Genomic DNA, 27,610 nt, shown 5'->3' on the forward strand with positions numbered 1-27,610 from the left:
CGCTAATCACCGCACCACGGAGGCATATGGAATATAATTCAATAAGCGGCGTGAGAGGGCAGTTTTCCTCGTGAGATGGCCCAGGTGTAGCTGCTAGCATGGTGACTAATACTACAAAGAAACCTACCTCACATGTTCGAACCCTACCGGTTATAGCTCTATATACCATTATCTCAATCGTTCGGTGGCCATGGCAGGCTACATCGTGCCTCCCCGGAACACTGTTGGGGGAGTTACCTGTGTCCCATTACCTAGCATTATACAGACACGTATACGGCTCGAGGACCTACCATTGTATCTTTTTAATTTCATGGTGCTACCTACACATGTATTAATAGTTGTATAATCACACTCTGTCCTGCCTGGGGGTTGGGATGGCATGTTCCTCCCTTCTCCCTTGTTGTTTACCTGCAACAATAAACTATCAATCAATCAATATACCGTATAGTGGTCTCTCCTTCATTGTAACATTCGTCCTGACAGGATGCTATAAGGAGCGGATCGGCCTATAAAAACGAATCAACATATGAATAGAAAGCAGATCTAGACTCGTTATAATTTTCTCAACTTTCCTCATAATTTTATTCTACACCAGGATAATGCTTGGAATTGATAGTCTTCGTCTCTCTGCGGTTTGGAAATAAGGGAGCAGCTGAAATCAACTACAAAAATTGTAAGAGAAAACGGAACAAATGAAAAGGGAGATCTTAAATATTATAAAGAATGACCACAGAATAGTGGCTGGGATGTCAAAAAAACTATCCCGTTTATTTAGGTAAGACATCCATACATTGAACATATTTTATACGTGTTATAGGAGAACCAAATACAATCCCTGGAAGAACCATCGAGCCAGTCTGTGTTTGATGTGGTTGTTTACAAGACGTGATTACAGCTTCCCCGCGTCTATTTACGTCGGATTAAAGCCATTTGCCTCGTCCTGTCCACCCTGGCCTGGCTGATGAGGCTCTGCGGGGTCCCGGGGCGAGGAGAAGGAAGCTAGATGAAGGTCAAGAGGGCGGGAGGAGCAGGAAGAGGACGGCCGCTAGGTTTGTTTACGTGCTTCATCGACCAGTGACTCGCTATTCCCTCCTCTATTCCTCACTAAACACTCCCCACACCTGCCGCGGGCCTGGCTAGGTGCCCCACTAGTATGTGAGGGCAGAGGGCTTCCCGTGGGTGCCCCAGCTCAATGGCACCTGGTAAATATGGAGGAGGCGGGGGTGGGGGGAGGCAGGTGAGGGGATGTTTTACCGGAAGATCCGCGGCCGTGTGACTCCCTCTTGTACAGGCCGGGAAGGAGGACAGAGGCGGAGCTGTGGCTTGTCGCCCTAAAAAGCATACGCAAAGAAAACTAAAAGTGTAATATGTCTACCTGGAGTAAATAAACTCACTTGAAAGTTTGTTAGTTTTTGAAGTTGCAGGGGCTTATTGCAATGGGTGAAGTAGAAGTGTCTGTGTAGTGCTGACTTGCCTGATGGGCGAGCCAGAGGGGTACCTCTTTGGCCGACTGGATAAGGAGTGGCTCTCCCGTCTCGTTGGTCACGGGTTCGATCCCCGGTGCCGGCCAAACCTTTCCTTGTCTGGATTAATTTCTCGTGTGTTTCGTTACACGCATTGGTCGTGTGGGAGCATAGGAAAGAGCAAATTCTGGCATTTCATCTGCAGATTGTGATATGTCAGGCTATGTCAAGTCAGGCAGGTCTAGAGTAGATTAGGTTGAGTTAGATTATATGATGTTATGCTAGTTTACATTGCAGGATGCAAGACACTACAATCTGAAGCTGGCCATGCTAGACAACTATGACATTATGATGGTAAAAAATGCTGTCAAAGATTTAGTCGTGATAATTGACTGGACTCTATCATTCCTAGGGCCTCTACTGTGTCTGGTCATGATCGGGGATATTGACAGAGATGTAAAGCACTCCACACTTGCCTCATTCGCCGACGACACAAACATATGCAAGAACTTGCAAGCCAGCGAAGATGTCGACCTCCAAGGGGACCTTACCAAAATCTACAACTGGGCAAAAGAAAACAACATGACATTCAATGATAACAAATTCCAGCTTATCAGAGGTGATCCCCACCAAGACATACTAGAAAACACTTCTCTGTTCACTAGTGAAAACCAGGCCATTGACACAAGCTCTCATGCAAAATGCCTCGGAGTGTTACTAAGTGGTGATGGCACCTTCAAGCACCTCATCGAACACACTATCAGAAAGGTCAGAAGAATCGCTGGGTGGATTCTTAGGACCTTCTTCTCTCAGGAGGAGGAGTGTATGTTGACCCTGTGGAGGGCACTTTTCCAGCCTGTCCAAGACTATTGCAGTCAGCTGTGGTCCCCTCACAGGGCAATGGACAAACAGTCCCTTGAGTCTGTCCAAAGAGCATACACGAGGCAAATAAAGGGCATGAGGGGCCTCTCCTATTGGGAGAAGCTAAAAAAACTAGGACTTTATTCCCAACAAAGACGCAGAGAAAGATACATTGCTGTCTACACATGGAAGATAATAGAAAAAAGGGTACCCAATCCCTCTGATGGCAATGAAGTCCAACCAGTCTTTAACCAGAGGACTGGTCACAAGTGTGTGAGGAAACGCCCACCAACGGAAGCACCGGCACGCATCAAAACTCTCCTCTCGGCCAGTTTGCCCTACAACGGCCCAAAAAACTTCAACTGCTTGCTGCAAAGAATCCGGGACCTCACCAGCTGCTCTGTGAACCAATTCAAAGCCCGCCTGGACGCCTACTTGAGGACGACAGTTCCTGACAAGCCGCCAATACCTGGGTTCACGTCACTCTGCAGAGCAGCAAGCAATGCATTACGGGACCAAGTGGACCTGCAACACAGGGACATTGGTCTCGGGGAGAGTGTTGGATCACCATTGCTCTGAGGCATTGCCTTGCAAGACCTACAAGTAAACAAGTAATCAGGTTGTGAGAACAGCAAGCTACCATCTAAGAAATATTTCATTTGTCAAGAAATACTTGGATGATAAGACCATGAAGATCCTTGTATATAATCATGTAACTAGTAAGTTGGATTATTGTGTAATTCACTTTATTATGGCCTTCCTTAATATCTGCTGAAGAAACTACAACTTGTCAAGAACAGAGCTGCAAGGCTAATAAAGGGTCTGCCCCCCCGTGAGAGAATAACACCTGCACTTATAGAATTACATTGGCTACCCATTAAGGCACAAATAGCCTACAAAATATGTGTCTTGACTTATCAAACAACAAGACTTGGTAAACCTGGATATATGAGACATTTACAACAGGATTTTTATTTGGACGCCATCATGTCACTGAGACTCACTGAGGCACAGGTTGTATGTAAGTGTTCTTCCGTTGGATAGAAAAGATGCATGTTGAAAGGCAGAAGTGAAAGAGTTTGACCAGGCAGCATGTCAGCACGGAAGCACAGTGTTTAAGGACAATAGGGGGCACTCCATCGGTTTGATAATGTGTTGAGAATGAATGAGGATGACTTTGTGAGAAGAGTATATGAGGGTAGGATTGAAGGAGACCACTATTGAAACTGATTAACCCGGTAGCAGCGGGGATCATGTTTCTTAACCCTTTCATTGCTAAGCACTCGCAACGAGACTATCCCCTCAGGCGCGCTCGGGCACCCCAGCGGGGGAAGGGGATCTCTTTTCAGCGCTATATCTCAAAAACTATTCATCACAGCTGCAAAACAAAAACACCATTGGAAAGAGGAAGCCAAGATCTATAAGATTTGGTTATGTAAACCTCTCCTGCGAACGTACAGGCATGTTCAGGGGGTGTTTTTTGCTGTGAGTGCAACTGGCGCTCGCAGCGAGCTTTTAGCACCACCAGCAAGTGACGCTAGTGCTCGCTCTTTTAACCTCTGTATCTCAAAAACTATTCATCACAGCTAAAAAACAAAAACACCATTGGAAAGAGGAGGCCAAGATCTATACGATTTGGTAATGTAAGCCTCTCCTGCAAAAGTACAGGCACGTTCAGGGGGTGTTGACTGTGAAGATGTACATTTATACATGCACGACGGTCAGCCGTAAGGCAACTACTGTAGATCTCTTGATGATGGGGTGCTGGCAGGGTAGTATTGCCAACTGCAAAATGTACAACTATTTGGTCAAAATACCAGTCATGTGATAGGTGAAGCTATGCAAAAATGTCGCTATATTGGACAACAACATCCACCAGTTGCTCGTCCGTAGATTTTCCGCGCTGGGTTGACATGATTTTTTCTCATTCATTCATCCATCTATCTTTAGATTTGTCCCTCCATGGAGGGACCATGGACCTTTGTTGGGTGACAGCTAGCCCATGAGTTGGGCTGCAGATATGGCAAGACAGTCTTAATTTTCCCTCATTCCTTCCTTGTCCTTCGTTCCTGTTTGCCTCGATATCTGTCCCATATTTCTCTTTGCTTTCTTCCTGCCTCAATCTCCTCCGTATCTTCTTTTTCTTCATCTTAAGCATGTTCGTAGGTAACAAGACATCGAACGGCAAAGTTACCTTGACGTAATTGTGCAGCAAGCAATGAAATAATTGAATTCGTAGATTACGATTTAGTACAGTTTGCCTTAAAAGGAAGAAAAATGGGAAATAAGAATGGGTTTCTTGAACCAGCAGCTGGAGGGGCCTCCCTAGGATTGGCTAACGGTTCTGTAAACGTTCTTGCAATTCGCTGCAAGGCCAACGACGTCATCAACCAATCAGCGGCCTCGCTGACTTAGCGTGCCTCTAACTACCATCTAAGGTTTGCTTTGTGAATCTGACGCTAACGTCGGTCGCTAAATCAGTAGTGCGTAGTTATGTTGGTTCGTAGTTAGTGAGTATGTTTGTGGATTCCGCCCCTGTCAGGACTCCGGAAACAGTGAAGGCATATGAGATATGGGCACGCTCAGGTGACGGGAGCACCATGAAATAATAGTCACACATCATTAGCACTGGGTTTATTACTCACATAAAGGGTTAAAGAAAATAGTTTGATTTTCATTAATAGATAATGTAAATTTATGCATGAATTAAATTATTATTATATTTGCTTTTATGTAATGGTACTGTAGAGTATTAATGTTCTCAGATGGTAGCAGTGTATGGAAGTGAAATGAGTCAGTGATGCAAGCAGGTCCTCCCACAGGTAACCCTTCCCCTGACGCTGAGGCCATGGAGAAGAAGACAATCGTCATGGAGGCGGACGAGGTGGAGGACGGCAGCATCTTTGTGTGCTTCATGTGTGAGAAGGAGTTCAACAAGGTGTCCCTCCTCAATGACCACATGCAGCAGCACCAAAACCTCCCTGGTGAGCACATCATCAATGTTTCTCAGGTGACAAACACAATTCACAATTAGCTAGTACTGTACACACACACACACACACACACACACACACACACAAAAAAAAAAAAAAAAAAAAGACTGGATGAGATCTCAAATTGGGTGCTCAAGGAATGCAGCAAACAACTGGAAGACCAGATCCATAGTCCAATTGTGTGTTGTCTGGGAGAATGGAAAGTGCTATGGGAATGGAAAAGTGCCAGTGTCGTACCAGTTAACAAAGGAAGGAATAAGGATCATGGCGAAGGAGTCAGCATACCTAAACAAGACTCACCTAGCCTGAGTTCAAGTCTCAGCCTGGGCAGTCATCACACAACCCACCCAGCTGTTCATCCTCCCTTTCAGGCTGGGGCCGGATTCATAAAACCATTTACCATACCTCTTATTGGTAAATTTTCCAGTAACTCTGCCCAGCACTTACCCAGCCTCCAGTAAGGCCAAAATTTATCTCTGCTCTGAGCACCCGTAAGTGGAATACCGGAGTTCTGGTATGCTGGGTAAACACTGCCACCTCAGAATTATTCTGCTGTCTAACTGCTTATGCCCCCAACTTTACCAATACCTCAACTAGCACTTCTGTAGTGTAGTGGTGACCATGCCTAGCTACAACCTGCAGGCCTGGGTTTTATCTCGGCCCAGGGCAGTCAGTGTCCACCATACCCAGCTATTGATTCTCCATTTTAGGCTGATTGATAAATGGGCACCTGGGAAATGGAAAGTGTTGAACTGTGGTAACCCAGATGTCTGCCTTACTCTATGTCCCAAGGCCTTGGGGTTTTGCCCACCACAGGCTCAAGGACCAATGAAGATGAGATGAACTCTGAGGCCACAAGCAGATTGCTTTGTTGGCCAACACACTATCCTAGATTCAGAAAATATTCCTATTTCTGTACCAAGCTAATCTGTTACACAGGATAGGCAAGTTTTGTTGACATAATTGGATTAAGGTTAAGAATTGCCAAAATAGATACTGGGTTTAATTTCAAGGAGTGTATGCAATAGCAGTGCTAAAGTAATTTCCAAGCTATATTTAGTATGCCTTTATGCCTGACCATCTTTACTGGTTAGATACAGGCACATGACCATTGATTTGTGGCACTGAGAGAAAACATCAATACTGTTTATTCTGCTTCATTAGTATTGATCCATCCATCCTTCCACCCACCAGAAATGCACAAAGACCTCCCATCAAGAAGGAGAGGTCGTGGGAAACCAGGTGCCAGGGTTGCCAGGGGGAGGGGGCGCGGCAGGGGGCAAGGGGTGCCGGGCCTCATGCAGATCAAGCAGGAACCTGTAGACACCACCATCTACATCAAGTCTGAGCCATCTGACATGTACTGCCCCTCCCCAGTCAAAAAGGCTGAGCGAATCAGGTGAGAACCTTCAGAAACACGTGTGTGTGTGTGTGTGTGTGTGTGTGTGTTTACCTAGTTGCAGTTTTACAGGGCCTGGGCATACGCTCGTGTGGTCCCATTTCCGAATCTGCATTTATCCAACTTTTCCTTAAAGCTTTGCACACTCCTCGCCGATACTACATCCTCACTTAGTCTGTTCCAAACCTCTATATTTCTTTGCGGGAAGCTATATTTCTTATGTCTCTCAAGTATCTTCCCTTCCTCATTTTTTTTCTATGTCCTCTTGTGTTCCTGGTGGTAATTTCTTCTTGTAGTAGTAACTCCTCATTATCTACTTCTTCCATTTTGCTAAATAATTTGTAGATTTGTATTAGGTCTTCCCTTTCTCTTCTTTGTTCTAGTGTTAGTAAGTCCATTTCCTTTAGTCTTTCCTTGTATGTTAATCCCTCCCGCTAGTTTGTTTACATACCAGCATGGTTAACCATCATCACTTAATTCCTTCCTGAGTGTTGTTAATGTATATGAAGCAGCAGTAAGTACTACTGTTATACATAGTAGTTACTCTAGAAAAAGTTGCCGTTGTTGACATAGCAGTGATCACCACTTTGTTTATGTTTGCGGAGAGGTTTGGTCAACTTTAAAGTGGCAGTGTACCACTAAGACTTCACTAGCCAGTAAGCAAAAACTGAACCTTCACCTTATAAGACGCAAGGTGATTTTCTGGGTCTTTTTTCTGGAAAACAAGTGCGTCTTATAAGCCGTCAAATACGGTACTAAGTTTCATCCCCTACATGTATACATAAGTCCATATTACATTTGAAACAAATACAGAGAATCATATACTTGTATCCATTGCTTCAAAAAACAGTTGACATCACACAAAAAAATCAAGAGTTTCCTGTTCCCTTTCAGGCAGTATTTTCAGAGTCGAGAGCGGGGTCGTGCCCAACCCAAGAGGACTATAGGAGGAATACTGGAAGACGAGGAGATAGATGATCCAGACCTTCACCTTCTTGGCGATGAGCTCATGATGGTGCCGCCGCCTGGCAAGAAGTCATCCTTTGGGCCGTGCATCATGACCCCAGAACCTGAAGGCTTCATCTGCCCGAAGGCCACCACCAGCACCTCCTCCTCCTCCTCTTCCTCAGCTGGCAGGCCAAAAAAAAATGTCAGGATAAGGTGCAGTGCCAGGCTTTCTCCTAGTTCCCCCCCCCCCCCCCTTTCTCTCTCTCTCTCTCTCTCTCTCTCCTCTCTCTCTCTCTCTCTCTCTTTTTTTGACACACATTAAGTCTAAGTTAGATAAAAAAAATACATGATGATGATAGATGATACAAGTGCATACATTAGATAAAGAAATATATGATACCAGAAATGTAATGCTTATTGGAGATTTGAATTGGAAGCAAGAGAGTAAACTGAGAGTTGTTTGAAGCAGAAGATGGAAGGACATGAGTGAGTAGTTACTGGAACTGATAACCTCATGACTCAATGGGTAAAAGAGGAAACTAGAAAGGGAGGCAGAGATGAACCAGCAACACTGGAGTTAATATTTACAAAAGGGACTCAGACATCAGCAGGGGTGTAGAGTCGGGTACTTTTGCCCAGAGTCTGAGTCCCTCCAAGTGAGAAAAATGAGAAAAATCATCTCTCAAACAAACCATTTCATAATATATATCAAAGCATTTGTGATCAGTTTATGCATCATCTATTTTTGGGGTTTATATCATGGCACAAATTTGGCCCGTCGCTGCTACACAGTAAAGCCACAAATTTATCCCGTTGCTGCTACCGGGTTACTAGTTGAAGTTAATTTACTTAGTTGATTGGACAAATTGGATAGAAGTGACCATGGTGTGACAGAGGGGAGGAGGGGGCTGAGAGGACACAGTAAGAAGCTGAAGAAGGGAACATGTCTGAAGGATAAAGAGAAGTACAGTTTCCAATACAGAAGTGTAGATGACTGGAATGGTCTAAAGGAGGAGACTGAGGAGGCAGGGAGTGTCCATCAAATGAAGGAGAGGTTGGACAAATATAGACAAGGAGACAGGACTATCCAAACTTAGCTCAGGCCATGTAAACCACAAATAGGTAAATACAGAAGTAGAAGAAAGTTTGACAACAAAAAATTATATCAATGAAGTCCAGAGAGGGGACAAACTGCTGTAAGCATATTAAACTGTATCACTTCCCTGCCTGACCATTCAGTGTTGTATCACAGTTTAGGCACATTTCATATCTTCTGTGTCCTAACACACAGGCAGTTTCCACCTTTCTTTGCACTTGATTTGCTCACTCATTTGTTATCTGTCACTACATCAGCAAGACAGATTAGATGTTTTCCAAGTATTTGAGACCTTTTAATAGTGAAATTTAGTTAAAAAATGAAAAAGTAGAAAAGTCCAAACACTTACTTCATACTAGCATTGGAGAAACAGGGTTGTTCCTCACACTGGTGAGCTTGGGATACCCATTTCCTGCTGGGAAAAGAGGGACCATAAAGCATTTTGTAATCAAGAACTAGTACATTAAATTAACATATACCAACAATTTTATGTAGTGTGTGTGTGTGTGTGTGTGTGTGTGTATATATATATATATATATATATATATATATATATATATATATATATATATATATATATATATATATATATATATATATATATATATATATATATATATATATATATATATATATATATATATATATATATATATATATATATATGTCAGTCAGTCAGTCTGTATCACCTTGAGGTTGTTGGATAACTTTTGTCAAAGATGACACACATCAGCCTTTGAACGCTCTTTTCCTTACAGAAAGAAGCTTATTGTGCAGGAGGTAGTCTACGAAGAGGTCCAGGATGATGACGACAGTGGTACTAATGGCTCTTGTGAGGTAAGCAGTATTGTAGCTTGGCATGTGGTACAATAACACTGTCTGGTCTACCTTTTCTACTTTTTCATTTACAACAGCAGAAGACTGGACTTTCTTTATCCTCCATATGCCTTGCACAGTTATAGTATTAAGCACTTTATACAGTGTTCAGCAATATTAGAGGCATGGGCATTGGAAATACACTTTCTGCAGCTCATCATCATTAATAGTAACCTTTCTTACAGAAGCAAGGAGGGTCATGAGATGATGATGATAGCTAATAAAAGTGTAGGTGATAAACAGGGAGGGAGAGGGAGGCGATGTAAGGATGTTTTTCTTGAACTGAAAATAATCATTGTTTACAGGAAGGATTTATTGTATGTCCTCACCATGACCGAATATTGAAATTTGCGCCAAGCCGCCATGATGCGCGGCACAAGCTGTCATGATGCGCGGCACAAGCCGTCACGATGCACAGCACAAGCCGCCATGATGCGCAGCACAAGCCGCGAGAGCCCTTACTTTAGCATACGACGCCATGTTGTTACAGGGCAAGTGCTATGTTTACGTTGTGGATGTGGATACGGGCAACTGACCTTGGCCGTGTGTGACCCACACCCGGAAAAGTTGGATTTGCCAGTTGTCCAAGTGTGATACTGCCTTAAGGCAGCGAGGCCACTGACCGGGTGAGCGCCGGCAATGACGTCATCGGACTCCCAGCGAATCATAAGCGTGTTTTCAGAGCTCAACCAATCGTTTTTTTTTTTTTTTTTTTTTTTTTTTTTTTTTTTTTCCCCCAGTAATTATCAAACCCAAAAGTCAGACCCACGCATGCACCAAATAATTTTTTTCACATTGGTTACTTTATTCAATTAGCGTGAATTCAGTTAGCGCGACTGCGTTCATCCACCTAATTCTCGCGCTAAATGGGGCTCTACTGTAGTATATACCTTTCACTGCTTTATTCCCAAGAAATCAGGTCCTTGTTCACTAAAGCCTCCTTTGACCACTAGCATACTTAGAGATGTCAAACGTCGTAAACGGCAGGCTTGGCTTAACTATAGATGCTCATTCAAGGTTTGGTAGATCATCTTCTATCGCCTTAAGGTTATAGTATGTTTTTAGCGGCTTGTTCCTAGAATTTAGAGAAATTGTCCATCAATCAGTCATTAATTATGAAACTTCTTAACCCGGTAGCAGCGACGGGCCACATTTGTGGCTTTACCATGTAGCAGCGACGGGCCAGATTTGTGCCATGAAATAACACCTCCAAAATAGATGATACATAATCTGATCACAAATGCTTTGATATATATTATGAAATGGTTTGTGTGAGGGATGATTTTTTCTCATTTTCCTCGCTTAGAGGGACCATTAAGAAACATGATCCCCGCTGCTACCAGGTTAAGTATCTGCTGGTCACCCTGATGTGAAGTGTTTTCACACTTACCTCCATCATAAGGTTCAGCATCTGACTGTTAGGCCATTATATAGTGGGGACAGATGGTGTCTTGAGGCAGCAGATATGGCAAACCATTTTGCTTGTGCTTTTTCCACTGTATTTTCTAAAGAGTTCTTGCTTAATCCTTATCCTATCCAGCATTGCAATGATAAATTTATATTCAATGTTTATAGTTTCAACATCTTTCAAACTGAGAATATTTTAAAGTAAAGGAAGTAAAAAGGGAAAGGGAAAAGAAATATAGAGAATGCAAAAAGAAATTAAAGCAAGCAATAAAGGAAAGTAAGAAGAGAGTTGATGAAGACTTTGGAAAAAGACTAAGTGAAAAATATAAAGGAAACAGAAAATCATATTGGAGAGAAGTAAAAAACAAAAGAAATGCAGAAAATATCTCCACAAGGAAAATAAATGAAGTTATGGATGAGAATGGAAAGATGTTGAAAGACGGGGAAGCTGTGAAAGAGAGATGGAGAGAATGTTTTAAAAACTTAATGAATTTTAAAGATGGAGGTCCAGCAAAAAATGTTTGAAAAAAGGTTTATTTATAATTTGTATATCTTGAGAAGTGCTTGTGTCAACTGTATTGATTTATCTTAAAATCTTACCCTTAACAACCTGTCATATGGTTCATCTTCAGGTTAATGAGAGTGAGAGAAGAAACAGCCTAGAGGATGGAGAGGGCATGGAGGATGGTGCGCTGGGAGAGACCATAGAGGTGAGTCTGCCTCAGGGCAAGAAGAAAACTACAAATGGGGAGTGATGTGAGAGGTGAAGTGGCAAGATTTCCACATCACAAGTAATTTAAAAACTCGCTTTCTCGTATAGATGAGAACTCCATACGACTCAGAAAATATTTACTGTCTGAACTTTTGAGGGTTACTTCTGGTTACATCACAAACATACTATTCTTTGTTGCTAAGATTTATCTGAAGATTGAGTATCCCCTTAACTTTAAAAGAACCAGAATATAAAATGTAAGACCACCAAATGTCTGAGTTTATCTATCTATCTATATCTCTTGACGCCTTGCTCCCTCGCCGGAACTTCCCTCCAGGGGGTGGCCGCGGCAGAAGTGTCTCCATCTCTCCCTGTCCAGGCACTCCCTCTCAGCACATTCAATCCTGCTATTTCCAACTCTCACTCCAATACTCACTCACCCTATTGATCCACTTCACAGGTGGTCTTTCCCTGACACCCCCTCCCTCGATCCTTCCCTCATGCCCTCTTCACGAATTCATTCTCCCCCATCCCCATCACATGTCCAAACCATCTCAATGTACCATGCTTCACCCACTCTACACTCCACTCCTTTTGCTGTCGCCCCCATACCAAACTGCTCATACACACATTCATTACTTTCTCCATCCCATCCTGACACGCTACATGCACCTCTTATATAACTCATTTCCACTTCATGTATTCTCGATTGCTGTACTGCATTCCATGTCCACGTCTCTGATGCATATGACAGAGTTGGCAGGATAATACTGTTCCTTATTCCCCTCTTTATCTCCATGCTTACACTTCTTCCTTCCATAACTCTCTCCAATGCACCCACCACCTGTCTGCCCTTCACTGCTCTTTCCCTCACCTCACCTTCCATACTGCCATGATTACATAAAACTGTCCCTAAATATTTAAACTCGGTCACCTCCTCCATTCTCTCCTCCCCTAACCTTATCCTACTCTTCGTTGTACCCTCTGCTCTGTGGCCACTGTCATCCAATTTCTCACTTGCTAGTTCCTTCCTACCCTTTTCCTTCTCATTCCCCTGAGTTTATAGGATTTCATAAGATACTTTGTACTCTCTTTAGCAGTGAAATGTAATTAATTCTTTACATTGTCTTTCTTGATAGCTCTCAGAGGAAGATGACGTAAGTAGCTAATGTTCAGACGACTTACTTTCTATTTATAGTTATTTGTGCATGTCTTAGGATCTTAGGAGTATGTCGGACATTTGACCCAGTATACATCAGTGACGAAAAACAATACCCCACTTGTTTACTTTTTTTGTTTGCACCAGGGACATATTTAGGGTCTTGAAACACTGGAGGCTTAGCCCACCTCAATAATCTTTAGATATTCCCCAGATGGAATTCACCGGATGGAATCAAACCAAATATTATCAGTATGAGACCCATCAGTCTAAATACAAACTAGAAATAAAAGTTTGTGTCGGCCCTAGGCAGGCTTATTTTAATTTTTGTAAAAAAAAAGAAAAGCCATTTGAGATCTAGGGCTATTCATAAAACATTTAGGGCTATGGGCCACTTTCACAGTCACTTTGCTTGTTTTGATTGTTACCAATGGCGGCGATCGACGCTATAGTTTTCTACGTGAAACTGGCCTTTGGGGTAGTCGTGGTTGCAGAGGAAGCGAGGTGTTGAGAGTGTGTGCCAAGGTGCGGGGCTTGGGTAACCCCGCAGCCACCACTACCCCATCGGCCAGTTTTACGTGGAAATACTTTAGCGCCGATCGCCGCCATTGGTAACGATCAAAACAAACAAAATGACTGTGAAAGTGGCCCTATATTCAGGCCTAACTACACCAATGGTTTGCACTTATGCAGAATGCCGGTCATTAGCCACCATTGACTTTGTCCTTAAACTCGCACACAAAGCTCATTCTCGGTGCTCTTTTAGGTCGTGGTGTGTAGCCGTGTATTTTGTTGGTTAGCTTATCCTCATCTCCACAGGCTAATGTTGCTCTGTCATTTGAACATGTATCACAGTTATCTTGGACTAAATTCAGTCTGAAGCTTGAAATAATAGTACAATGAGATGGATGAGTGGAACAAACTGAGCAGTTATGTAGTTGTTACAAACTTAATGATATTCTTAACCCAGCAGCAGCGACAGGCCAAATTTGTGGCTTTACCATGTAGCAGCGACGGGCCAAATTTGTGCCATGATATAAACCCCCCAAAATAGATGATGCATAATCTGATCACAAATGCTTTGATATATATTATGAAATGGTTTGTGTGAGGGGTGATTTTTTCTCATTTTTCTTGCTTAGAGGGACCATTAAGAAACATGATCCCTGCTGCTACCAGGTTAAATGGAGGCTAGATATATTTATGGATGAGGAGGGAAGTTAGAAAATAACCCTTTGCAAGAGTTGCCATCTGACACTCTGGCCTCTTGTAGTCTCCTTATATCCTTGTTTATCCTTGTGTAAGTGGCGTTCCATGATTACCTGCCTGTCTGTCTGTATGTATATCTACCTTTATAGATATTATCGTCAGTCCATCAATATCTTTCTATGTTTTGGAGTGACTAGGAGTTGATTGTAAACTTAATTTACTGGTGATATGCTTTGTTCTGCAACAGGTGATGGAGTTTCCTCCTATCAAGAAAGACCCCTCCAGCCACAAGAAGCCTGGGCGGCGGTCACAACCCAGGTGTTCTGAGGAGGAGGGTGGTATTCCCTGCCAGGAGTGTGGCAAGGAGTTCAGGTCAGTTACCACAACTTCATTCACTCACCTGCCAGAAGAGATTTAACATTAACCTGGTAGTAGCGACGGGCCAAATTTGTGGCTTCACCGTGTAGCAGCGACGGGCCAAATTTGTGGCTTCACCGTGTAGCAGCGACAGGTCAAATTTGTGGCTTCACTGTGTAGCAGCGACGGGCCAAATTTGTGCCATGATATTTACCCCCCAAAATAGATGAGACATAATCTGATCACAAATGCTTCAGCTTCATTTTCCCCCCTTGGTTCTCTGGTTTATGCCCTTAATCTCTCCCTGTTATCACCAGTCCCACTAGCAGCAGCAGATGAAATAATCACACCAAAATCAGGTAGACACAACAAAAGTAATACAAATACTCGATGCTCACACGCTAGCCATTGTATTAACAAACACTCGGTGCTGTTGTAATGATAGCAAATCAAACCACTTGACCACTAAACTTTGTATCCATGAATCTTGGTTCTGCAAACTCGGTGCGCCCCACGCCGTATCTGGGATCGCCACGTGTGCCAAATTTCAAATGGACTTTTGCACCTTTCTTAGAATATAACAAGTTTTCAGCCATAAACTCAACAGAATCGTCATGTATTATATATGAAAACATGCAGAATTGAATGGTGCACATAAAGAAACTCACTACGGCCAGGCCAGAACAGCACCCCACGCCGTATCCGGGATCGCCGCGCGCACCAAATTTCAAATGTCGCTATTGAATATAACAAGCTTTCAGCCATAAACTCAACAGAATCGTCATGTATTATATATGAAAACATGCAGAATTGAATGGTGCACATAAAGAAACTCACTACGGCCAGGCCAAAACAGCACCCCGTGCCGTATCCGGGATCGCCGCGCGCGCCAAATTTCAAATGCCGCTATTGAATATAACAAGCTTTCAGCCATAAACTCAACATTATCATCATGTATTATATATGAAAACATGCAGAATTAAATGGTGCACATAAAGAAACATAAATTAATTGATAATTTTGAGACGTAAGCATAAAATATAAAGATAAAATAACTTGTATATTGGCACGTAAGGACACAGTATAGCGTCCTCGTGTTGAAGGGGTTAAACTGTATGTGATATTTTGTAGCCTTGAAATGCCTAGACATACATGTAAGACAAACAGTTATGTTAGAATAGGGCAAAGAACAGTAAAGGTTAAAAGGGATTTTAAATGTTGTGGCTGAATTACTCAACTCTTTATCTGGTCTATGCTTACCGTTTTTTAATTTTTTTCAGATCTGTTACAACTCTTCGTGTTCACGTCAAAACCCATTTAGAAAACAAAGATATTCCTTGTCCATATTGTGACGAGACCTTCCCTCAGCGCCACGTCTTGCACCAGCACCTTGTAAATGCTCATGAACAGTCAATTAACCTCACATGTCCTGTGTGTCAAAAGGTAAGGTATTTTCCCCTTGGCAGCTTGATCCATTTCAGTGGTGTGAAGCATTCATTGGACTATACTTCTCAAATAAAAAAGTGCACATTTAAGGCTTGACTAAATAGGCCTTTACATTCATGCCAATGATGTTCTCCAACAGGTTTTCACCAGAACCGACTCCTTGAAGTCACACATGGTGAGGATGCATGAGGAAGATGGTGGACTTATGTGCTATATTTGTGGCAAAAATTTTCCCAGTCAAGGACAGCTTGAAATGCATGTCAGGGTTCACACAGGTGAACGACCCTTTAAATGTGAAATCTGTAGTAAAGGATTTGTGCAGAAAGTGCACCTGCGCACACACTTACGAACAATGCACAACATACAAGAAATCCAGAACACACCGTGCCGAATATGCAATGCCATGCTAGACGGCCGGGCAGGTCTCAGGGAACACTACAACACCATACATGGGCTCACCAACAGCCAGTACAAGTCAAGAGTGGCCAAGCTGAGGAAGGAAGGGAAGATACCAGAGTTACCACCCCCTGTTGTGAAGGAGGTTGACCCCTCCCTCAACTACCACAAAGTCAATGTGTCAGAGGTGGTGTCCCAACCCACCACGCACACAACTGTCACCCGTAGCAAGACCTTCACACGCCGCAAGAGTGGCACTTTTCTAAGAAAGGTGCGAAAGTCCATGGCATCCACGGCGCGGGTCATCAACAGTGGGACGAGTACAGCCTTCGAGACCATGACTGTCAAGGTGGAGCCAGGCGACGTGCCCAAGCGGAGGGATCAGGAGGAGCTAAACATTGTGGAGTCAGCCTTCAAGGTAATTAAGGAACTATTTCGTGTGCTTCAGGGCATAATGTAATACTTTTAAGACTAATGCTGTGTAGTAGTAGACTTCTTGAACTTTTATGTATAGAGCTTTTCACAAACCCACCTACATAATATCTAGAAATTTTCTTTACACTAGCAAACTCAGGAGCATTTGAAGCATGTCACCAAGTCTCATTTTTGTTTTCTTCATGCAAATCAAGTTGACTCAACACGCTGCTGCCCAGTCATGTAGGGCATGCAACATACAGTATTAGGGCTGCCTTTAAAGTATGTGAGATTCCTGCATGTATGTTTTTAATCTTAAAAGATTCTGGAGCAAGAAAGAACTACTAAAATCAGTGTACATATGTTGACCCGGTAGCAGCGACGGGCCAAATTTGTGCCATGTTCTGAAGTGAAGTGTATTTTAACATTTAAGTTTTTGTTTAAATCCAGCAAAATGATGTTTAAATATCAGACCAGACATGCAACACATGACATGATGCATTACATTAAACACTTGATTGTTTAGGTTGCAGAGCAAATGGACCAGCTGGAAGGCAACGTCCCGGGGAGCACCACCATCCTAGTGGCTGGCGAGGACTCTGCCACCACTGGTGTTTATTATGCCATCCCGGTGATGATGGATGAGAACACCAACACAAGCACTGTAGACTCCTCCCCTCAGACCTTCCTCACTAACACCACCAGCACCACTTCTTCGCATCAGGACACAGCCTCCACCAATACCAGCACCATCACTACCAATGGAACTGCAATATCTTCACCCTCTGAGGGACCATCTAGCCTCCAAGAGGTTAACTTGGAAGATGAGGACTTGGACGATGAATATGCACAGTTTGCCGCTGAACACTCGCACCTCGGCAATGACGGGTTTGACTCCGACAGTTTGGGAGGAAAGGGATCCATCGTGAAGGCAGAACCGCTGCCTCTCTTTACAGACCCCAGTGATCCTTCACAGACAGAAACAGTAGAGATGTTTACTATGTAGTTTCTTAGGTGTGGATGATATATTTTATACATGCGTGTGAGAAGTACATTATGCACTGTACAGGTGGATTGTCTTAGGAGCCTTCTGTTGCTGTATCTGTGCTGGACATAGCCATCTAAAAGTGGTCTCCTACGTTGAAAGATTATGATCTGTAATGATGAATTCAAATGGTACTTAGTTTTCAAGTTGGTGTTTTTACATTTAGCTCACCACCAAAGACGTGTAAGTACTTTTACCAGATAATTTTTACCAGATTATTTATGGTTTGTCATAAATTGATAGTGATAGTTTACATTTGTAACAATTCTTTTACATGTTTTAGTTCCAAGTATAGATGCAGATGCTGGTTCAGTCATGAATAGACAAATGAACATGCCTTTCTAATGTACATTACATTAGAACATTCCCTACCAGAAAACACACATTAAAATATTCCAGTTGATTGACTAAAGTTTGAGGACACCCAGTAAAGTTATCTCCTTAAAGTTTATATGGTGTATTGATTATATAACAGTTTCACTATAGCAGATTATCTGATAAGTAAATCCTTTAACTATAGGCAATTACTATAGGACACTGCTTGCAGTGTGCTGTCACAGTAAGATACTTTTTCAAGACATCCTGTGAGATTGATACAGTTCATAATTATATGAGAAATATTATAAATGTAGATAACATGAGGGTTACAAAGCTAAATAGTATGGAAGATACACTTTCTACTATCAATAACACTGACCACTGGAAAACAAAATATATCTCAGCAATGACACATTGCATCAGCACACTTGTCAGGTCATAAGTTAATAAAATACATTTGTATTGGGTCTGAAATTAAGCACATTTACTAAAATCAGTTGATATACTGTGGCAAGATGCCTGCCACTCATAAGGGCAGAAGCATTACCGGTGTTACATGTAAAGTGATGCTCCACTGTATGACTTGTCAATTTTCTATGAATCTATCTATCTATCTATATCTCTATTGCCCTGTCCCCTCACAGGAACTTCTCCCAAGGGGGTGGTCATGGCAGAAGTCACAATTATCAATCTGATAAAATCAATAATTACCTTTGACAACCTTGAACCTCAACCATATTCATTTATTCACCAATTCATTTTTTGAGCTATGCTTAAAACAAGTGGTGTGCAGTGGTACATCCTGCAGTGTACTTGTAGGATATAAGGGTCAATAATAGTCAACTATTTTTATGAAGGTGGAATTTCAAACATTTAAATATGTTTGTAGGTTATTTATATATGTAAATTATTTTGAGGTGTGGACTCCAGAATGTAATTCTTGTACACTACTGTCAGTCTCGTGGTCATATGATAACTTAAGTAGGTCACCATTTATACATTTATCTGTTCATTTAAAGTCACCAGAGTAAAATAATTTGAGATCTGCTCTATCAGTTTTAAACCTGTAAAAAAAAAAATGGAGTATCCTTGAGTGGGATTTTTTTTTTACAAGCACCAGCAAGTTCTAACCAGCTGGGGTCTGAAGCATGTTTTCAGACGACGTCTACACACAGACAGGGGCGGCTGGGAATAGCTAACATCTTGGTCTTGATAGAGAACAAAACAAGGACAGTCATCCTCAGACTCTGACTCTATTTAGCGTTAGTTAGGCCACACTTAGATTATGCTGTCCAGTTTTGGTGCCCACACTGCAGAATGGACATCAACTTGCTAGAATCAGTTCAGGAGGATGACCAAGATGATTCAGGGGCTGAGGAACCTCCCATATCAAGATAGGCTGAAACATCTAAACTTACATTCACTAGAAAGACGAAGAGTGTGGGGAGATCTGATAGAAGTATTCAAATGGGTCAAGGGTTACAACAAAGGCGATATAAGTAAAGTACTGAGAATTAGCCAGCAGGATAGAACATGCAGTAATGGATTTAAATTAGAAAAATATAGATTTAGGAGGGAAATAGGCAGGCATTGTTTTAGTAATAGGGTGGTGGGGGAATGGAACAGACTCATCAATCACATAGTGAGTGCAGGGACGATAGCCTGTTTTAAGAGTAGACTGGATAGCCACATGGACGAGGATGACAGATGGTAGTGAGGGGGAATCTGAAGCTGCCTAGTGTAGACCATTAAGCCTCTTGCAGTTTCCCTATGTTCTTATGTCCTTACATGAAGTTGGCCAGCGTAAGGGTCTCCTGTAGCAGCACCACATCCAGCCCCTCCTGAAAGATGGCCTGCAGCACCTCGTGACGCTTGGGTCGCAGGCCCTGCATGTTCCACTGCAGCACCCTCAGACACAGCGCCGCAGAGGGAGCAGAAGGAGTGTACCGCTCACTGCGACTCTCCATCTTGGCGAGGTGCTTCAGCTGGGTGGAGGGGTTGCTGGGCATTCTCCCTCAGTGGTGATGGTGGTGGAAGGGGGTTGTGGGCACCCTCCATGGTGGCCACGAGCACCTCGTTGCGCAGGAGAGTGTCGAGGTCACTGTCGCTGGAGGGAGGGTGCTGGCGGTCAAGTAGCCACCTCATGACCTGCACCACGCACACGAGGATGGCGTTGAGGACCATGCACGTCTCCTTGCTGAGGCTGATGTCGCTATTGCCCCTCGCGGTGTTGTTGGTGGGCCTGTCTTGTGGTGGGGCTATGCACTGCGTGGAGGGCTCCTCGGTGGGCGGGTCACCACTCGCTTTGGTGCGGTGTCCGCATCGCCTGTCCCCCCTCCTCTGAGGTCGAGGGGTGAGTAGGGGGGGTAGAAGACGAGCAATGCGGCGTTCTTGCCTTTCCAAGGCCCAGTAAATACTGATGCCACGGGCTGAGTGCAGCGTTCCCAAACTCTAAGTCTATATATACACCAAGTCAAGTCATCCGCAGGTTTGTGGGAGGAGACACGGCCGAGGCGTGGTTTATGCGTGACACTGCTTGGAGCCAAACTAGGAAAGGCGGACTAATTTAAATCCAGCTCTAATCAGTCTGCCTTTGATTGAGTAGAGACAATTGTGCGAGACGATCCCTATAAGGTATGTCACAGAACCCAATTATTTTCTTAGTCTACTTTTTCTGAACAGCTTCTAAAAGTCTAACATCACCCAAATATCCAGTAAATTACACCACAGAAGTGTAGTCAAGGATTGGCCTAATATGCAAAATAAAAACTGCTCATAAAATCTGGAGTTCTACAATTAAATAGTTCCCTTAATACTATAACTTATGCCACTAGCTTTGCCTGCAATCTCTCTCACATGAAGATGGAACTCGAGAGAAGAATCAGTCCTGACCCCAAGATCTTTGTGGTTGTCAACATCTAAAATGGGTTGCTCACCAATGAAGTACTGCAAGAGAACAGGTGCATCTTGAAAATTCCTACAAAAGTTCATTCTGACACATTTGCCATTTGTAAAAGACAAACCCCAAGATCTACTTGTATTAAAGAGTAGGGTAATATCTCTCTGCAGATGAGATGGGAAATGAAATGGTCAGATTTCGAGATTTACAATTCAAACCGGAAACAACATGACTGATATAGATAAGAAATAGCAAGGGACCAATCACTGAACCCTGTGGAACACTGCTACCAACCTCACCTTTAGAACTCATAGCCATGCACAGCCACTTTCATTTCCCTGCCAATCAAGTAATCACTCAGCTACCCCAGCAAACAGCCTTCAACTCCAATGCTAGCTAACATCCTAAGTAACAATCTATGGTTCACAACATCAAAAGCCTTCTTAAAGTCAAAAAATATAATATCCACTGAAATTTTTTTATCATAGTGATCAGTAACATGGTCATAAGTGTATAATGATTGCTCAGACACTGACCTGCCTGATCTAAAACCATACTGATGAGGTGAAAGTAATTGACTATGTTCCAAAAAGGCAGACAATTGAGAAACTATAATTCTCTCAAAAGACTTTGAGCACACAGATGTCAAGCTTATGGGTCTATAATTAAGAGGATCAGAATGAACTCCCCCTTTAAATAGTGGCATTACATTAGCATCTTTCCAGTCTGAGGGGACACACATTGATGAAAGGGATTTTCTGAATAGTACAAGAACCTATCCCCAGTAGTAGTCACAAGTTCCAGGTCTTAATTTCTTTAATGTGTTGTATAGTAGTTGCTACACCAATATTCTCAAGAGTTATGGAACTTTTCATGCAACTTGGAGAGGTTTGAAATAATTACCTTTATACTACAATTGTCTTTTATTCAGTAGGGACTTATAACTCATCTTCCCATGCATGCTGATGAGAACATAGTGTGTACCTAGTGTAAGACTTGTAATGGTTAGAACAGATCACTTTCCTGCACTGTCACATTAATGTCTCAGTCAGCAGAACATGCACAGAGTTATTCACTTACTGTCCTTGCTTTTGTTTCCATTTTCCAACTTTCTTTTCTTCAATACACTAAAATACATTCATGGATGGATACTTGTATCCATGATAATTGGCTTTTGAAGGCAATCATCATGTAAAAATGTCAATTTTACAACAGCCATAGTCTCTGGGAAGTTCTCAGGTTATCACATTTTTGTTGTCCATGTTATTTAGTACATGTTGTATTAGAATGCACATCTTTGTAACTATATGTGAGATAATTAAGCATAATTTCTTGGCAGGAAGCCATCAAAGCAAAATCAAAAGGCCTACCAGAATGCTGCTCCAAAGGCCATCCCAACACATTAACTGTATTTTCTGCCTCATGATATCAGTTCTGCTCTCAGTCATAATTACCTTACAATAAATAATTACAATTTTACAATTATATACCTATATACAGCAGGGATGATTATGGTATGTGTGAACATCACTGTGGGGGAATGTTGTGATGGAGTGCAGCAGGGGGGCTGTCTAACCACTAACCACCGTGGCAAATGAGGCTCCAATGTCATGTGTAGAGCTGGCCATTGAGTGAACACAACAGTGACTATGAACAGCAGCAATAACTATTTCATAGATGAAAGACACTATACTGACATACAATGTCATAACTGAAACAAACGACTCTCCAACACAAGGTAGGCATAAAATACATTTCATTAATATTAGTCAAATGGGATAATGTTTGAAACCTGTAATGCACTTCTCAATGACTCTAAAAACATTGCTGCAGGTACACTATTGAAGTTTCATAAGTGGCAATAAGGTTTTTATAATCTGTTACCTGGTTCCAGCAGCTCTAGTGTGTGTCTTTTTCTTGTAGTTGAGTTTTCACTACACAAAACTAATTTGTCGAACCAAAACAACTTTTAAGCATTTCACTGACCTGCTTCCAATATATTTCATCAATGCAAAGAAATAATACAACCCACATGCAGGTGTTGACCAAACCTAATGAATGTTCAGTGAGGGGGAGCCACAAGTCTATGTGTGTAGGTACTATTTGAGTAGTCTGCCTCACAACACACATTAACAACTCCACAAAAGTAACTATGGCTACTCAGGTACTCTAGGCTAATAATGCAGAGTAAAGATACATTACCACCTCAACTCTATGGATCATAAGTTCACAGTACTACATGCATATTGGTAATGCTTTTTAAATAGCTTGAAAATTAACTTTTCTTCCCCTGTCTGCTACTTGTTACATCTATCTGCAATATGAACTATAAAATATTTCAACTGTAAGCTGTGGTACGTGTTTAGTTTCATGTACTGTTTTATAATTATTTTATACTCTTATTAGATATGTAATGGGTAACAACACATTTTCTATGATGCAGTTCAGATAGCACCTTTTAAGTTCAGAATTTCCAGTTACAAATCATGAGTTTAATTAAATACAAGATGTTTTACAGCTGTGCCTTGGACTGTGTGCACTACAACTTTTGTTGTTTTCTGCCTCAACCTAACTTTGCATATCATCATATGTACAAGGATATAGACTACCACATTTATCAAAGTTACAAAAATAATCAAGCTTACAAAGCTTAGCACACACTATCTGATGACATACATTTATCTTTACAATAAATCTGTAGCTCTACTAAACATATAATGCTAAGCATAAAACCTTTTAAGTTGAATTAAAAAGGGGACCTAACAAATTGTCAAACAAACCATTTATAGGGCAATGACAATTTAAAAATAATGGCAATTCATAGAAAGTCAAGTTACTATGCCAACACTGATTCCCCAGTACTGTGTTCGGAAGGTCCATGACCAAGATTTTATCCATTTAGGGTCCATTTCGTCATCAACCCCTCTGGTGCCAGGAACAACGAGCATCAATTTTTCAGGATAGTACTTAAAATCAAAGGAAATGACAAGTGCAAACATCTTATTAAAAACTGGCAGCCACATGGTCCAACCAGACTGGGACGTAGATCCCTTCCAGTCAGTAAGAACTAAGTGTTGGATAGGCAGGATGATTCCAGCCTGTACCCAGGCAAGGGGGGTAACTCCCCACCTCCCTCTCACTGCCTCCCTCTATTCCAATGTCTTTTCCCAACTTTGACAGGCTATACCTCAGTAACCATTTGGTCTAGTTTGGGGTATAAGGTGTGTAAATTCAAGCTTTGAAACTTGGACTCAAAATTTTAATTTCTGTAAGAGCTGAAAAAATTACCATGATCTGTAGTCTGGGAGTCTCGAAGCATTGCATACCAGAGGGGTTAAGAAACTTTTCAAGGTCCCAAATGTTTTATATCCTGCTAGATATTGAATCCTTTGCATCACTGATTTATAAAAACTTGACACAGAATCTCAGGTTATATATATATATATATATATATATATATATATATATATATATATATATATATATATATATATATATATATATATATATATATATATATATATATATATATATATATATATATATATATATATATATATATATATATATATATATATATATATATATATATATATATATATATGTTATGTATGAATATTACAAAACTGAATATACATTTACTCTATCATACAGCACATGATGTGGAATAACATACTTTTATCAAGTTTGCTCTGGTACACAAACACAGCCCAATCCAAACCGCAAGTGAATTTAAAGCAAAGTTTAACAAATCGAGACAGAGATGAGACCCCATGAGCATAATTATTTCATCTTCTGTGTATTAAGACTACCTAGGTACACACACACACACACACACACACACACACACACACACACACACACACTGCCAGGCTTTACGGCCTGTGAGCCCGCTCAGGCCGGATTCTTTACGTTGACTAGGAGTGGTTACTGTCCCCCCTTGAGCAAGGGGGATGGGGTGTGTGGTGTGTGAGGTCCTGGCAGTACCCACAGATTGACGACAAAGAGCATTTGCTCATGTTGCGAGGGCACCTGCTGGTGATTACGAGTCCAACATGTGATCAGCCCGTGGTGGTGAATTACACACATAACTGCTGGGAAGTGCCAATAAATTGGGGGCAAACTATCCTTGTTTGGACCCCCCCCCCCAGTCTTCTTCTTTGTCTGCGTGCCGGTCAAACAAGACCGCCAGCTTGAAGTCCAAGGAATGTACTTTCATATGCCGTTTGGTTTATTGATCTAGGTTTTTTTTTTTTTTTTTGTTTTTTTTTTGGCAAATATTTTCCCAGGGGCAACTTTTGCCCAAATATTCCAGGCTGCAGAACAAGACCACTGAAATATGGCAGGGGTTAAGGGATTAAGAATTAGCCTGCAAGTTCTTTTGATAAAAGTTTTCATATTGTTCTAAGAGATGAGTTTACACAGACATTATTTGTGAACTCTAATGCTGAGAACTCACAGAAGCCTGTCTTGTAGCCCTCTTGCTACCCCTCAGGGAATTTTCCAACAACCTATACAAACACGGTAATTTACATCTTTTTGTCTTTACAATTTCCTTGAATTTAAAATTCAGTTACAAATGTATAATATAATACAAGGTTTCTTGTAATAAACCATTGTTTTGTCTGCCAAGAGATCATGATTTATAACTTTTAATTTGACCTGATAAAAATGTACTTTGATAAGGTCTGATAATCTTGGGCTGCACTAAAATTAATATTATGTAGTGTGAAAATGAATGATGATTCTAAAATATGTAATCATGGGTGACACAAAGTGTGATATTGCTGACTTTTCTGTATTTACTCTTTAGTAAGTGTCAATAAGGAGAAAAGTATTGTACATATATGTTTATTAATAAAAAAAAGCATGGTGAAAGGGCAGGGATTAGAGAAATACTGAACCTTCAAGAGAAAACTATTGCAACACATACATAACATGTGCATAAAGAAATGAGAGGAAAGAGAAAATATACAAAAATTGTAAATATATTGAAAATTTTGGCATGAATATAAAGAAAAAAATTATGGGAGTGGCAGTGTTAAGAAAACTAAAATAAGTTCACTGTAAATACACAGAAACCCCTTAAATATAACTGAACATTGAGTGGTGATCTACTGAGAAAATTACTGAGATAAAGTGAGGCAGAAAACAAGACCATTTTGAGCCTGTTAGATAACTGTTCACTACCCTGTGCAAGAACAGACCTTGGAATATTATGCCATGAAAGATTGTGAGACACACAATAAGGAAAAAAGGAGACAAGAATAAAAAAAATGGGGGTGGGGGGGGCAGACTGAGAATGCCAACAGCTCTTTAATACAATAGCACTCTACTTTCACATCATGAAGGCAAATACGTCTCCTTAAAGATTACTTTATCATCATCCTAATTATGAGAAAAGTTAAGTAACTCCTTTAAATGTTGGCCACAAACTGGCTTTTGGGCTCACAAGATCTGAAAATGTCTTGTATCAATCATGAAGCTTCAGGCAAGGTTTCAGGTGAAGACAAAAAAGAAAATAATGACACAGTACATACATAATGTATACTAATGATTACCACCTTGACCTCGGTGCAGTTTTTATTTTCTATTAGCTAAAAAATTTCTGTATAGTAAGAAAAGAATTACCCATCACTCAGCTTCAAATGCTTTGGAAATGATTGTAAATTCAAACTGCATTCTATCAAACATGATTCTACAAGTAGATAAAAAGGGTATCTGTGAAAATATTACTTTCATTGGTGAAAGCTATTTTGACTTATTATATTAATTCTCTTAAATAAGATGATGTTTGATGATCCCTTACACTAGTGACAGCTACTTAGATTTCCAACTTAAAAATATAACAGCTGAAAATCTGAATGCATTACAACCACCACCACCCTCCCTCCTCCCTCCTTTCGAGGCAAGAAATAAACCACCACCAAACGCACGCTAGACGGGTATTCAGGCCACTTAACCCGGTAGCAGTGACGGGCCAAATTTGTGGCTTTACTGTGTAGCAACGACGGGCCAAATTTGTGCCATGATATAAACCCCCCAAATACATAATCTGATCACAAATGCTTTGATATATATTATGAAATGGTTTGTGTGAGTGGTGATTTTTTCTCATTTTTCTCGCTTGGAGGGACCATTAAGAAACATGATCCCTGCTGCTACCGGGTTAACGTAGTGGCATTGCAATACAACAATACGTGCATATGGCAAGGACTGAGGTAGGAGACTGGAGAGAGGCAGTGTGAGGGGAGGGTAGACAACAATGAGATCATGAATTCAGCCATGGTGGTGGCTGATTTGAACTGGGCACACAGGATTTTTTTCAGTTACATAGATTCAAAATTTCCTCGTTATACACGAATGTGGGTAGAGGTTCAATCGTGTTGTTAGATGTGAATTCATTAAATGTGAACTCATTAGATGCAAGATCTTATTGTAATGGCCATTTTTATATGTGTTATTCCCTTAAGAGGAAAATTTGATTAGCATGTGAAAATTTTGTTCATTGGAAACTTCCTAAGCTGAATTTTGGTGGCAGGCAGCACTGTATCCGGGGTCTTAGCACGAAGGAAACAAAAGTGCAATACATGTACATCTCATTTCTCTCTC

The 27,610-nt window shown here is 41.4% G+C and overlaps 1 protein-coding gene and 1 long non-coding RNA gene across 4 annotated transcripts; one reads left to right on the forward strand and one right to left on the reverse strand.

The window, feature by feature from the left end:
* The first annotated feature begins 816 nt into the window (after positions 1 to 816).
* On the forward strand, positions 817 to 19,142 carry LOC126988268 (zinc finger and BTB domain-containing protein 49-like). Of its 3 annotated transcripts, none has more exons than XM_050846325.1 (11): positions 817 to 1,049; positions 5,147 to 5,308; positions 6,512 to 6,716; positions 7,611 to 7,877; positions 9,519 to 9,597; positions 11,676 to 11,753; positions 12,895 to 12,912; positions 14,371 to 14,495; positions 15,761 to 15,923; positions 16,066 to 16,740; positions 17,263 to 19,142. In XM_050846325.1, the coding sequence occupies exons 1-11, from the start codon at positions 1,004 to 1,006 to the stop codon at positions 17,740 to 17,742; spliced, it is 2,298 nt and encodes a 765-aa protein (XP_050702282.1). In that variant the 5' UTR covers positions 817 to 1,003; the 3' UTR covers positions 17,743 to 19,142. The 3 variants fall into 3 exon arrangements, with proteins under 3 accessions (XP_050702282.1, XP_050702283.1, XP_050702284.1); XM_050846327.1 differs by lacking the exon at positions 817 to 1,049 and adding an exon at positions 1,056 to 1,202; XM_050846326.1 differs by lacking the exon at positions 12,895 to 12,912 and having other exon boundaries at positions 819 to 1,049.
* Positions 18,223 to 24,426, reverse strand: LOC126988270 (uncharacterized). The gene is made up of 2 exons (XR_007741818.1): positions 21,036 to 24,426; positions 18,223 to 20,646 (listed from the first exon to the last, which is right to left on the reverse strand). It is a non-coding gene; the product is annotated as an uncharacterized LOC126988270 (long non-coding RNA).
* Positions 24,427 to 27,610: the final 3,184 nt, after the last annotated feature.

This window comes from Eriocheir sinensis, chromosome 68, assembly GCF_024679095.1.
Source record: "Eriocheir sinensis breed Jianghai 21 chromosome 68, ASM2467909v1, whole genome shotgun sequence".
Lineage (NCBI taxonomy): Eukaryota > Metazoa > Arthropoda > Malacostraca > Decapoda > Varunidae > Eriocheir > Eriocheir sinensis.

What these genes read in the sequence shown, in the direction of transcription:
- LOC126988268 (XM_050846325.1), top strand. Translation starts at nt 1,004, where the DNA reads ATGAAGGTCAAGAGGGCGGGAGGAGCAGGAAGAGGACGGCCGCTAG. An exon ending in AGGAAGAGGACGGCCGCTAG is followed by an intron (nt 1,050 to 5,146) that starts GTTTGTTTACGT and finishes GTCCTCCCACAG; the next exon opens with GTAACCCTTCCCCTGACGCT. An exon ending in CATGTCCTGTGTGTCAAAAG is followed by an intron (nt 15,924 to 16,065) that starts GTAAGGTATTTT and finishes GTTCTCCAACAG; the next exon opens with GTTTTCACCAGAACCGACTC.